The 13,275-nt window shown below is 39.4% G+C and overlaps 1 protein-coding gene across 1 annotated transcript in view; it reads right to left on the bottom strand.

Annotated features, from left to right (window-relative positions):
* The window catches only part of LOC134343695 (plasma kallikrein-like), a 94,676-nt gene that overhangs the window by 66,296 nt on the left and 15,105 nt on the right, over positions 1-13,275 (bottom strand). The window contains exons 4-7 of the mRNA XM_063042449.1: positions 13,020-13,179; positions 12,539-12,648; positions 9,017-9,182; positions 7,191-7,300 (exon numbers count right to left, since the gene is read on the bottom strand). Of these exons, the coding sequence (XP_062898519.1) occupies positions 7,191-7,300; positions 9,017-9,182; positions 12,539-12,648; positions 13,020-13,179 (546 nt within the window). The remainder of the gene's footprint in view (positions 1-7,190; positions 7,301-9,016; positions 9,183-12,538; positions 12,649-13,019; positions 13,180-13,275) is intronic.

Raw genomic sequence — 13,275 nt, 5'->3', positions numbered from 1 at the left:
CTTTATTTCCCTGTAAATGCCTGCAAGAAATGAATGTCAAGGTAGCATATGGTGACATATATGTACTTTGATAATAAATTTACTTTGACTTTGGGTGATGAAATGCAAATACATTATACCAAATCAGGGAAAATACGTTGTGTCAGACATACAGTTCCCAAAATGTCAAACTTTCTATCAAATTCCTACATTACTCCTGCATTGTATTTTGAATGCCATAATTGGGAGGAGTGACTCCAATTATAGTAATTGTTATCTTTTATTGCTCAACATTAATACAGATGTTATTTTATTCAATTTGCAATTTACATTGCAAATCGTCATTTCTCATGGAAACAAGACAAGTAGCAGATCCAAACCATAATTTAACAACTGCCTCTCAATGTTTGACTTACAGTTATATGTCTTGCACTGTTCCAGAGAATAGCCTGAGACAACATTTTGTAACTCTGTTTTTAGGGTTGGTTCCCCTTCCAGGTTCTTTTTAAGATAACAATAAAATCCGAAACATAATGAGAATCATTTTGTTAAATCTTAATTATTGATTTTCACTAAAAAGTTGAAACAAAACTTTGACTCTCCAAGTCTGAAATAAAAACAAAAATTGTTTATATAGCTCAGGTGAAACACGATCTGTTGAAAGAGAAAAAGAGTTTGCATTTCACGTTGAAAATATTTCAGATGAAGGTCTAAAGGTCCAATCCGTTTTTTTTTAGCAACACCCAAAAAATGCTGGAAGATTCAAGAGAGAGAATAAACAGTCAACGTTTCAGGCCAAGATGCTTCACAAGGACCAGAAAGGAAGGGGGCAGAATCCAGAATAAGACGGTGAAGGGAAGGAAAGGCGAGCAAGCTGGCAAGTGATAGTTGAGATCAGGCTAGGGGGAAGTTGGGTGGATTGGGGAGGGGAACAAAGAAAGAAGCAGGGAGGAGATTGATGGAAAAGGTAAAGGCTGAAGAAGAAGAAATCAGACAGTGACCATGTAAGAATGGGAAGGGGGAAAGGAATCAAAAGGAGATAATGGACAGCAGTGGAGAAGAAGACACCTCTTTTCATCAACCTGATCTCGCCTATCACAGGCCAGCTTGAACTCCGTCCCCTCCTTCCACCTTAATCTGGGTTCTGACCCATCCTTTCTAGTTCTGATGAAGAGTCTTGGTCCAAAAAGTCAACTGTTTAGATGCTGCTTAATTTGCTGCGTTCCTCTAGCATTTTGTATGTGTCGCTCAAGATTTCCAGCAGGACCTCTTGTGTTCCTGTTTTTTTTTTATTTTAGTTTAAGCTTATTGACTTTGCAACAGGAATCCATAGCCCCAATGATAGGTATAAGGATGGCAAAACACGACTACTCCTCACTAAATATTTTGGATACTGACAGAATACCAACATGGCACTGCCTACTCGGTGCAGCCAGATCCATCCTTTCTGGTCATGAGGATCTTATGTGGAGAAAGACACGAAAGACACATGGATCAGTGCCAGGACACCAATTACTCACCATCTATTTCAATGAGGGTGTCATGTATAACATATCCAAGTCTGCTGATGGTAGAAAGCTGGTGGCAGTATGGCTTTGAGGAGAATACAGGAAGACTTCAAGAGCAAATACATAGGCTATGTGAATGAGTAGGTATATGACCAGTATGGAATATGATGTGGAAACATAAGGGGTCATCGACTTGAGCAGAAAAAAATAGAACAGATGCATTTGTAAAAGGTGTATTATTGAAGGATGCTGGTGTATAGAGGAACAAATGTCCTTGTATATGAATCAGAGGAAGTTAATATATAGATAGACCTCAACACTGTCTACAACTTCAACAACTTCTGTGTCATCTGCAGACTTACAAACCACCCATCTACATTTTCATCCATGCTATTTATTTACATCACAGGCATCAGTGATCCCAACACTAATTCCTGTCAAACAGCACTGGTCATGCCCTTCCATACAGAATAACACCCTTCCATCACTAACATGGCAAACTAATCCTGATTCCAAACTATCAATTCACTGTGCACATTACACATCTTAATCTCCAGGGCCGGTCTATCATTAGCCATTGATTTCTACAAGGATTTATCACAATGCACTAACTAAAGTCCATGTAGCTAACAATCTCTATCAAATATTTTACTTCCAATGGTTGTGGGGTGTGCTTCATGGTTTTGTGCCATATCTTAAAAAGGCATTAGCTGATACATTAATCTCCATTCTGATGATGCACACATTTTCAATGCTATAATTGGGAGGAGCAATTCTAATTTTAGTCATTGTTATCTTTTATTGCTAAACCATTAATATAATTGTTATTTTTATTCAATTTATGGAATTGAAAATATGCAATTATAAGTCATTCCTAACTGAGCTTCAGAAGCTACTGGTTACCCATCTTATTAGCCAATGCCTGTTTTATAATGAAGGTAGTCCCACCGTAATGGTGGTCCATGACTTAGAATCTAAAAAAATGAAGAAAACGGTTCAATAGTTCCAAATCACAATGACGTAATACTTAGTGGAGAACTACCCTCGTCTTTCTTGGTGATAAGAATCACTATTTAGGATGTGATCCCTTGTCAATATTTTTCATGTGTCACTGAACGTTCCGAATGAAGATATAGGTTTACCTTCTTTTGTCAGTGTTCCAATCACTTGTCAAATAGGTGAAAAACTGGCACTGTTTATGCTCGGTACACAATTTTTGACAGTAGTGGACATCTGGGGTAAGAACTGGCCCAATATCATTTCCGGGAAAATCAGTGTTTACAGCCAACTCATGTACACATCCTGCAATGAAATTAAATTAGTTTTTTTTAGCATCAATGACTTGTAAAGAAATGCTTCTTTATGGGCAAGCCTGAACCTCATTGCAATATATATCAATGTTATCTGCTACACAATAAAGCTAAAAGCAAGTTTTAAATCACATGAAATATTCTAGAAACTGTAGCCATCCACATTGCATCCATGTGACCAAAAATAACATATAGTTAACAACATTCATCATTTTCTAACATGAATTAAATTGATCATAGATACAGTGAATCTCAACCCCATAGGAGTCTGGCTTCACTAGGAAGATGAAGGATTGCTCCTGCTTCAGTTACAACACATCCTTCCATGGAACAGGTCTAATATTCAGTGTCAAGACATCTCCAGACGTGATGCACCAAAGATATTTCAGGTCACCTTGCTTATCTTCAAGATGCATGCAACTTATAGATACCGACTTTTTTATTTTATAGATAACTGTGGATATCATTTATGGTGAATGAATTTGTTATTTATCTATCTATCTATTTATTCATTAAGATACAGCGCAGAATAAGCCCTTCTGAGCCACCCAGCAATCCCCCAATTTAATCCTAGTCTAATCATGGGACAATTAACCTACCAACCAGTACGTCTTTGGACTGTGGGAGGAAACCGGAGCACCCAGAGGAAACCCACACAGTTATAGGGAAAACATACAGGTTGCGGCACTGTGGTACTGCTGCACCGTCTGCCACACTGTCTCAGCTATACTAGGATAAATTATCGGTGCTAAATAGACAAAGAAAGAAAGGAATTTGTGCCATTAATTTCAGAAGCATTGCTTTCAGAATAAAGAGATGGGAATAATTCTGGACGTACCTCTGAACTCACAATTCCTTAAAGGAAATCCTGACATAACCTCCGATAGAACTGTTATTCTTGATGGAGTTCCTTTTTCATTGTTTTTGAGGTAACATGTGTAGCTACAAAGAATTATAAAATCACTTTGTGACTTAAATTCTTCACAAGATCATTCTGCAAATTTCATTTTCTTTCCTGTCGGTACTAGGCGAATTAGTCCTCTAAACAGTTTAAATGATTGACATTTGCTCATAATAACAGTCCCCCATATCCATTCTAGGAAGATGAAGGATTTGGCAGTAATGATGTATGGGATTTTACCCACATTGATAACTATTCTCAAATGCACAGCAATTTCTGCACTTGCTCAGTGTAACATGTGGGTGCCACATTTCCTGACAATGATCTAGTCCTCTCGCACACCCTGTGATTTTTCAGCCTTCTTTCTGATTCACTCCTCAGCTGTTCTGTAGACTTCATGTCTTGCAAATACCATTGAGGGAAATGTTTAGGTTTTTTAAATAACAAAGAGGGTCAAAAAAATGAAAGTTCTTGCCAGAGGATGTCAGGATGTTACCACTATTTATCTGCAGAATACTGAATGCAGAATACCACTTGATTCACAAATTTTGTTAGTCAAAGAAGTTCCTAGATTTTTTTATCAATGGGGGTGTGTTTGACTTCAAAGTTAACAGTTATTCCAATAACATGATTGTCTTGGAAGCTCTGGCAACAATGCCAAATTACATGGCCAATGAAAACAAAGGGTACAGGCACATGGAAACATTAACACCTACGAGATGCCTTCCAATCCTACAGTGCCTTCACTTGAAACAATATTACAGGCCTTTCATTCAAACTTGGTCTAAATTCTGGACTCCATGTTCCTCATCAAAACACTACAGTACAGCAGTTCAAGAAAGCAGCCCACAGACCCTCTCAAGGGTAATAAGAGAATAGCCTTGCTCATGATATCGTTTTTGGGAGATTTTAACAAGGCCAGTCTGAAAAACATCATTAAGCAATTACCATCAACAGATCGCTTGCAATACCAAAGGAAACAACACACTGGATCATTGCTACACCACCATCAGGAATGCCTATCGAGCTATTTCACGGCCTCACTTCGGCAAGTCTGATCACCTGGCTGTACTTCTATTCCCAGAGTACAGTCAGAGACTGAAGACTGCAGCACGAGTAGTGAGGACCAAGAAGGTATGGACAAGGCAAGCACAGGAGCACCTACTGGACTGCTTTGAATCGGTGGACTGGACTGTATTCAGGGATTCATCTTAGAATCTGGATGAGCATGCTGCAGTTGTTACCAACTTCATTAAAACCTATGTGGATCATCGTATGCCTACAAAGACTTACTGTACATTCTCAAAACAAAAGCCATGGATGAACCAGGAGGTACGTCGTCTGAAGGCTAGATCTGTGGCATTCAAGTCTGGCAATCAAGGCCTGTATCAGAGAATCAGGTATGATTTGCGGAGGGCTATTTCAAGGGCAAAGGGACAATCTCAAACAAGGTTAGACGCGATATCAGATGCACGGCAACTCTGGCAGGATCTATAAGACATTACTTCCTACAAAGTGAAATGCAATTGTATGAATGGCAGCGATGCTTCACTACTGGATGAATTCAATGCCTTCTATGCCCGCTTTGAAAGGGAGAACACAACTACAGCTGTGATGATCTCTGATGACCCTGTGATCTCCGTCTCAGAGGCCGATGTTAGACTGTCTTTAAAGAGAGTGAACCCTCGCAAGGTAGAAGGCCCAATGGAGTACCTGGTAAGACTCTGAAAACCTGTGCCAACCAACTGGCGGGGGTATTCAAGGACATTTTCAACCTCTCACTGCTACAGGCAGAAGTTCCCACTTGCTTCAAAAAGGCAACAATTATACCAGTGCCTAAGGAGAATAATGTGAGCTGCCTTAATGACTATCACCCGGTAGCACTCATACCTGCAGTGATGAAATGCTTTGAGAGGTTGGTTATGACTAGACTGAATTCCTGCCTCAGCAAGGACCTGGACCCATTGCAATTTGCCTATCGCCACAATAGGTCAGCAGCAGATGCAATCTCAATGCCTCTCTACACTGCTTTGGACCACCTGGACAACACAAACACCTATGTCAGGATGCTGTTCATCGACTATAGCTCAGCATTTAATACCATCATTCCCACAATCCTGATTGAGAAGTTACAGAATCTGGGCCTCTGTACCTCCCTCTGCAGTTGGATCCTTGACTTCCTAACCAGAAGACCACTGTCTGTGTGGATTGGTGATAACATATCCTCCTCGCTGACAATCAACACTGACACACCTCAGGGGTGTGTGCTTAGCCCACTGCTCTTCTCTCTGTATACCCATAACTATGTGGCCAGACATAGCTTAAATACCATCTATAAACTTGCTGACAATACAACCATTGTTGGTAGAATTTCAGGTGGTGACGAGAGAGCGTACAGGAGTGAGATATGCCAACTAATGGAATGGTGCCACAGCAACAAACTGGCACTCAACGTCAGTAAGATGAAAGAGCTGATTATGGACATCAGGAAGGGTAAGACAAAGGAGCACGTACCCATCCTCATAAAGGGATCAGCAGTGGAGAGAGTGAGCAGCTTCAGGTTCCTGGGTGTCAAGATCTCTGAGGATCTAACCTGGCCCCAACATATCGATGTAGATATAAAGAAGGCAGGACAGTGGCTATACTTCATTAGGAGTTTGAAGAGATTTGGCATGTCAACAAATATGCTCAAAAAACTTCTATATTGTACCATGGAGAGCATTCTGATGGGCTGCATCACTGTCTGGTATGGAGGGGCTACTGCACAGGACCAAAAGAAGCTGCAGAAGGTTGTAAATCTAGTCAGCTCCATCTTGAGCACTAGCCTACAAAGTACCCAGGACTTCTTTAAGGAGTGGTATCTCAGAGAGACAGCGTCCATTATTATGGACCTTCAGCAACCAGGGCATGCCCTTTTCTCACTGTTACCATCAGGTAGGAGATACAGAAGCCTGAAGGCACACACTCAGCGATTCAGGAACAGCTTCTTCCCCTCTGCCATCCGACTCCTAAATGGATGTTGAAGCATTGGACACTACCTCACTTCTTTTAATATACAGTATTTCTGTTTTTGCACATTTTTATATGTATTCAATATACATAATTGATTTACTTGTTTACTTATGTTTTATTTTATTTATTATTATTTTTCTCTCTCTGCTAGATTATGTATTGCATTGAACTGCTGCTGCTAAGTTAATGAATTTCACGTCACATGCCGATGAAAAAAACATGATTCTGATTCACTTGGAACAATATTACAAGCCTTTCATCCACACTTGGTCTAAATCCTGGACTCCATGTTCCTCATCAAAATACTACAGTTCAAGAAAGCAGCCCACAGTCATTCTCAAGGGCAACAAGAGAATAGCTTTGCTCATGTTAACTATGTCCTGAAAATGTATATTTAAAATATGGCCTGAGTTCATTACCAGTATGTGAAGAATCCACATAAAGAAAAAAAAAGTCAAAAATGTTTTAATATTTACTTACGACTGATCAGATTCGTGCACTGTTTGAGGGAAAATCCACTTACAACGTTTTGCAACTTTGTTGTCCTTGATACTACTCCAGTTGCAGTTTGCTTTAGGTAACAGTAAAATCTGGAAAATATTCAGTTATAATGAAGATTAATCCACTGTCAACCAAATAAATATAGGAAAGTCCAATGAAATTCTAATCACCTACTAAATACAAATACAATTTCATTTCCCAGTCTTTGGAAGATATCTTTCCCTCAATGGTATTAGGTAACAAATATTTCAGAGCATCTAAAATAAACTACCGACGCAACTACATTTCCAGCATTTAAATTCCTAATAATCCCAGCAATCAACAAATTCTAAAGAGCCATCAAACAATACAATAACCGCTGTTGAGCAAGATCCTACAAATAGCATTGTGAAGATGGACAGATAATTTATTAGAGTGTTGCACATGAATGGGTTGATATTAAACAGGACTTCAAAAATGTTGGGGAATATTGGGGTCATTTTCTTACACCTGGAATAAAAAAAACTAGGCATTTGTTTAAAGATGGCCTTCCCTCAGTGATACATGGAGCTTCAAGTAGAACTCACGTGCCAGGAGTGGGATCGGACCTCAGAGCCTGCGGAATCATGAGCAGGGGATGCACACAAACCCAACATAGTATAATTCCTTACAATGGACACCAACCTGCTAGAAGATCCTGCTTCTGAGCCAGTAGGAGGGAGATGGTAGCTGCTGAGAAACGTACTTTTGCACTGCCTCCTTGCTCTATCCTTACCTCAGGACTCATCAGAACTAAAAGATTTGTACTCCCTCTTTCTTTCCTTGCCTCTTGTGTGCACTAAAATTATTATCTGCCATGCAAGAGTTTGGGAGTTCAAACAGGGATTTTTCACTCACACAGTGGGTGGATTGTAGTAAACACTGCCTCAGAGGCTGGTGGATACAGGTCCACTCACAATATGTCTGGTGCACCTGGGTGAGCACTTGAATTGCCAAGCAACATTTGAGTACAATTGAAGTGTTGGTAAATGGGATTAGTATAAAAGGGTAAGTGAAGGTCAGAATGGACATAGTTGGGCCAAGGGCCTGTTTCTCTGTTGTATGACACCATGAAAAGCCAAATCACCTGCTGTTAGATGAACCTTTACCATAAACAGCAGGAGTACAGAAGAGGAAACCAACAGCATTTGCACAGGGTTGGCAGTTCAATAGTTTTCTAATAGCAAGTGTTGAATTGAGGGCAGAGATTTGAAAATTTTGCAGACAGAATGAAGCCTATAACTTCATCATCCAATATTGCGTCCCCCCCACCCCGGTTCATCAACTCACATCTGGGAATGCCTGTGCATGTATACATTGTCAATAGCTTGCTGTTGATGGAACAAGTATTTCTGTGGTCAGATTCCTAAAGATGCTGAAAGCAACTTAATTTACAAGTAAATGAAAAAGGAAAGGGATACCTCCCATTCCTCCCAAGGATGAATAAAAGTAAATTAATCCAACGTAAGAAAGAAAAAAAATATCTCTGTCAAAAATACATTTCTGACAGAAAATACTGATCCAAAACAAGGCTACATATTACAGAGAGAAATGAAAAATGGGGAGAAAAAAAGTGACAAGAGATTATGGGTAACTGAAGTGGAGTAGGATTAATTGGACCTCCTCCCAAAGACATTGAGCAAGAATATTGGCCCAAATGAGCTCAATTTCTTCATATCATGTTGGAATTCAATTGCAAACTGGAATTTCACTATCAATAAACAGAATTTTTTTGAGAAATCTTTCAGTACCAACACATTACAAAACACATACAGCTTCCATCACACCTTCTATGGTCTGTGCTCCATTCTTTCTTCAAAAATGTGAAGAATAAGCATTGGGGATGATCAGTGCACAGCTGTTGACAGACATTTGCATCAGGTGCAAGGACCCAGGTGATATCATTTCCAGGAAAATCTATGTCTTCAGAAAGATCTCTTCTACATTCTGAAACTAATTAAAACAACATATGATTTAACAAAGCAAGAACTAAAATTTAAAATATTTTGGTGTCTTTATTTTTTTCAAACCTGTGTTTGAAGGTTGACTTCTCCAGGATTAGAATGCAATTATATTGGTTACATTATCACACAACAAGACACATCGTGCTCTCAGAACACAGACTAAGTAAGATCGCTAAATCACTATTCTGCTCTCCTCATAGTCCCAAATCTCTTCCCTTCACCCCAACCATATACTGCTGGGTGACAGAATCTCTGGTCCTGATCTTTAATATAACTCCTCTCCAGTATTACTCCACTCCCACTGTCTTTCCCGTGAACAATGCTCTATCAACTCAAATCAGAAAGGCTAGGCATGTCTCCCCCGCAAACCTGTGAATCTAGGCCTGCTAGTTTCCTTTGTCATTCTACATTATGACATGTGATACCTGTGGCATCAATGAGTTTTCCACCAATGGATTCACAACAAAATACATCAGGCAAACCTAAAGGCCCCCATGAAGTGCTCAGCTAATGTTCTCCAAACCATATGATTTGTGATTTTACTTCCCAGACTATATCTATTACTGGACACACTGCAGAAAGAAAATTTTACAAAATAGCTTATATTATTGCTCACAAAATAAACAAGTTTGCTTTCATTAAAATTAATGGAAAGAAAATCAAATTGACTATACAATGGCCCGCTATGTTGATAGACAATTAATATAATGCCAGAGATAATATACAAAATTTGACCCAGCTGTGTTTCTTTAATAACAACATTAATCTTCCCCTTTCCTTTCCAGTACTGAAGAAAAGCCTTGGCCTCAAACATTGACTGTTTATTCATTTCCATTGAAGCTGCCTGGCCTGCTGAGTTCCTCCAGCATTTTGTGCGTGTTGCTTTGGATTTCCAGCCACTGTAGAATTTCTTGTGATTTTTATTTTTAGTAATTGTGCATAGTTCATTTAAATATTACATCTCACACAACAAGGCATATGAGAACATTATAAAACCAGAAGAAAATATTGAAGTACAAGGTCAGAGCTACAAAAGTCCTAGAAATTAGGGAGATAAGTTTGTCGCTTTACAAATGAAATATTTTGAAATGTCAGTTCCAAAATGATCAAACATGACATGAAGATAAAGTTCTGAACTCAGTAAAACTAACACGCAACGATTTCCAGCTATATTAAGCATGTTTTACTTGCAGTGTCCCTCAATGTCGCAAAAATAAAGGAGCTGGTTGTGGTTACAAGTGGAATGGAGCCGGGCTAACCCCTATTGACACCAATGAATCTGGGGTTAAGAGGGTAAACAGCTTTAAGTTCCTCGGCATCCACATCACTGAGGACCTCAGTGGTCTGTTCACACCAGCTGTGGGGTGACAAAGGCACAACAGCGCCTCTTTCACCTCAGATGATTGAGGACGTTTGATATGGGCCCCCAAATCCTAAGAACTTTCTACAGGAGCACAATTGAGAGCATCCTGACCGGCTGCATCACTGCCTGGTATGGGAACTGTACCTCCCTTCTGCAAAGAGTGGTGCGGACAGCCCAGCGCATCTGTAGTTGTGAACTTCCCATGATTCGGGTCATTTACAAAGACAGGTGTGAGAAAAGGGCCCAAAGGATCATTAGGGACCCAAGTCACCCCAACCACAATCTATTCCAGCTGCTACCATTGGCGAAACAGTACCACGGCATAAAAGCCAGGACCAACATGCTCCAGGACAGCTTCTTCCACCAGGCATCAGACTGATTAACTTACACTGATCTGAGTGTATCTCTGTGTTACATTGACTGTTCTATTTATTATAAATTATAATAATTGGTTAAGTGAACTTGGCCTTTTCTCCTTGGAGCGACAGAGGATGAGAGGTGACCTGAAAGAGGTGTATAAGATGATGAGAGGCATTGATCGTGTGGATAGTCAGAGGATTTTTCCCAGGGTTGGAATGGCTAACACAAGAGGGCACAGTTTGGAATGACTAACACAAGAGGTGCTTGGAAGTAGGTACAGAGGAGATGTCAGGGGTAAGATTTTTCTCCAGAGAGTGGTGAGTGCGTGGAATGGGCTGCTGGCGACAGTGGTGAAGGCAAATACGATAGGGTCTTACTCCTACTTACGATAGGGCAGAGTCCTGGATAGGTACATGGAGCTTAGAAAAATAGAGGGCAATGGGTAACCCTAGGTAATTTCTAAAGTCAGTACGTGTTTGGCACAGCATTGTGGACCTAAGGGCCCGTATTGTGCTGTAGGTCTTCTATGTTCCTATGTTTTTAAGTTACTACGATTGCACATTGCACATTTAGACGGAGACGTAACATAAATATTTTTACTCCTCATATATGTGAAGGATGTAAGAAATAAAGTCAATTCAATTCAGTGCCATTATCAATGAAATGAACTGCAGAACTTCATTACAGCAGATAACATGAAATTAAATTCATAACGACCCCAAACCAAAATAGTATCCATTATATTGAAGTACCAAGGATTCAAGAAATCTACTGCTCTGCACCTAATTAACACTCTCAGGAAAATGACAGATAAAGCAAAAAACAAAGTGCCCGTGATTCCCGTTTAGGTTCTACTTTGTAACTTCATAACCATATGATTTTGGTCATCTAGCTTCATCAACTTAAAAAGTATTGTGCTGTCTATTTATATTTTTCTATACTAATTATGAGAAAATGCAGGGGTTTTGTCAAGGAATAAAGAGAGCACAAATGAGGGATGCACCTGATCCATCAACCAATAAATCCGAACAATTATTTAATCAAGAGTCAGAACTCTTAGTGTAATATAAATGTTTGTGTAAGGACAATACAGTGGTACAGTGGGTAGCTTCACTGCCTCACAGTTTCAGTGACTCCAGTGCTGACCATTTGGAGTCTGCACGTTCTTCTAGCTATCATGTGGGTTTCCTTCAGCTTCTCCATTTTGTACTATAACCTGAAGACATGCTGGTTGCTAGGTTAAATTTCCACTGAAAATTATCCCAAGTGTGAATTTGAATGGTAATATTTAATTGGAGCTGGTAGGAAAGTGGGAGAGTGAAAGGGGCTTAGTATAAGATTAGTGCATTAACTTCCTTGACAAACAGAACCGATTTAGTGGACCAAAGAGTCTGTTGTCTTTATAATTCCAAACAGCAAAACTGCTCCATTGATTAAGTATTATGGATAAGAATTATATGGCATGAATTCATTAATTTAGCTCTTCATTTATACTCCAGAATATCATCCTTTCATGGATAAATTAAACAAATAAGGAAGATGGAATATAGTACCATGAAGATAATTAATATTGGCAGCAATCTTCTATTTCACCTTATTAAATAAGATTATTTTGGCCATACCTGACTTCTTGAATGCACATTCCCTTAAAGGAAGTCCAGATACAAGGTTCTCAAGAGTTGTTATCTTAGATGGTGTTCCTCGTTCACTCTTTTTGAGGTAGCAAATATAACTATGAACAATTAGAAGAAAATTGCATCATTTGAAATAGTTACAAAATCACCAAACATACTATCACCCTTCTTAAGGCATCAAAATTATTGCAGAAAGTGACCTGCCGTGAAATATTTACAAATCCATCAAATATTTTTGCACATAGTTTCTCTCAGACTGCCATTAAAAATTGAACTTAGTTCTTGAACTAGTCATGCACATTGCAGAGAAGTTTTAATCCTTGGCAATCATTCCTGTAGAGTTAAAAAAGAAATGGGTAAAAATTGCCAGAGGAATAGGATTGATGAAGGATCCAAGACTTCCATACATGACACAAAATTGAGTTTTTTTTGCTCCTGTTCCTGGGTTGTTTGAGAGATTGAGACTCACCGCTGCCGAGCGTTGCGAAATAACCCGTTTGCAAAGGTGAAGTACTGACAGTCAGGCTCCTCTGTACATTCTCTTTGGCAGCTGTATTCATCGTCTACTACAAATTGACGGAAGTCATCTCCTAGGAAATCCAGGCTGACAAACAGGTCTTTAAAACAAGCTGAAAAACATAGACAACAGGAATTCTGCAGATGCTGGAAATTCAAGCAACATACATCAAAGTTGCTGGTGAACGCAGCAGGCCAAGCAGCATCTA

The sequence above is a fragment of the Mobula hypostoma genome, chromosome 3 (genome assembly GCF_963921235.1).
Source record: "Mobula hypostoma chromosome 3, sMobHyp1.1, whole genome shotgun sequence".
Taxonomy (NCBI): Eukaryota; Metazoa; Chordata; class Chondrichthyes; order Myliobatiformes; family Myliobatidae; genus Mobula; species Mobula hypostoma.
This window is presented reverse-complemented; position numbering and strand designations above follow the sequence as displayed.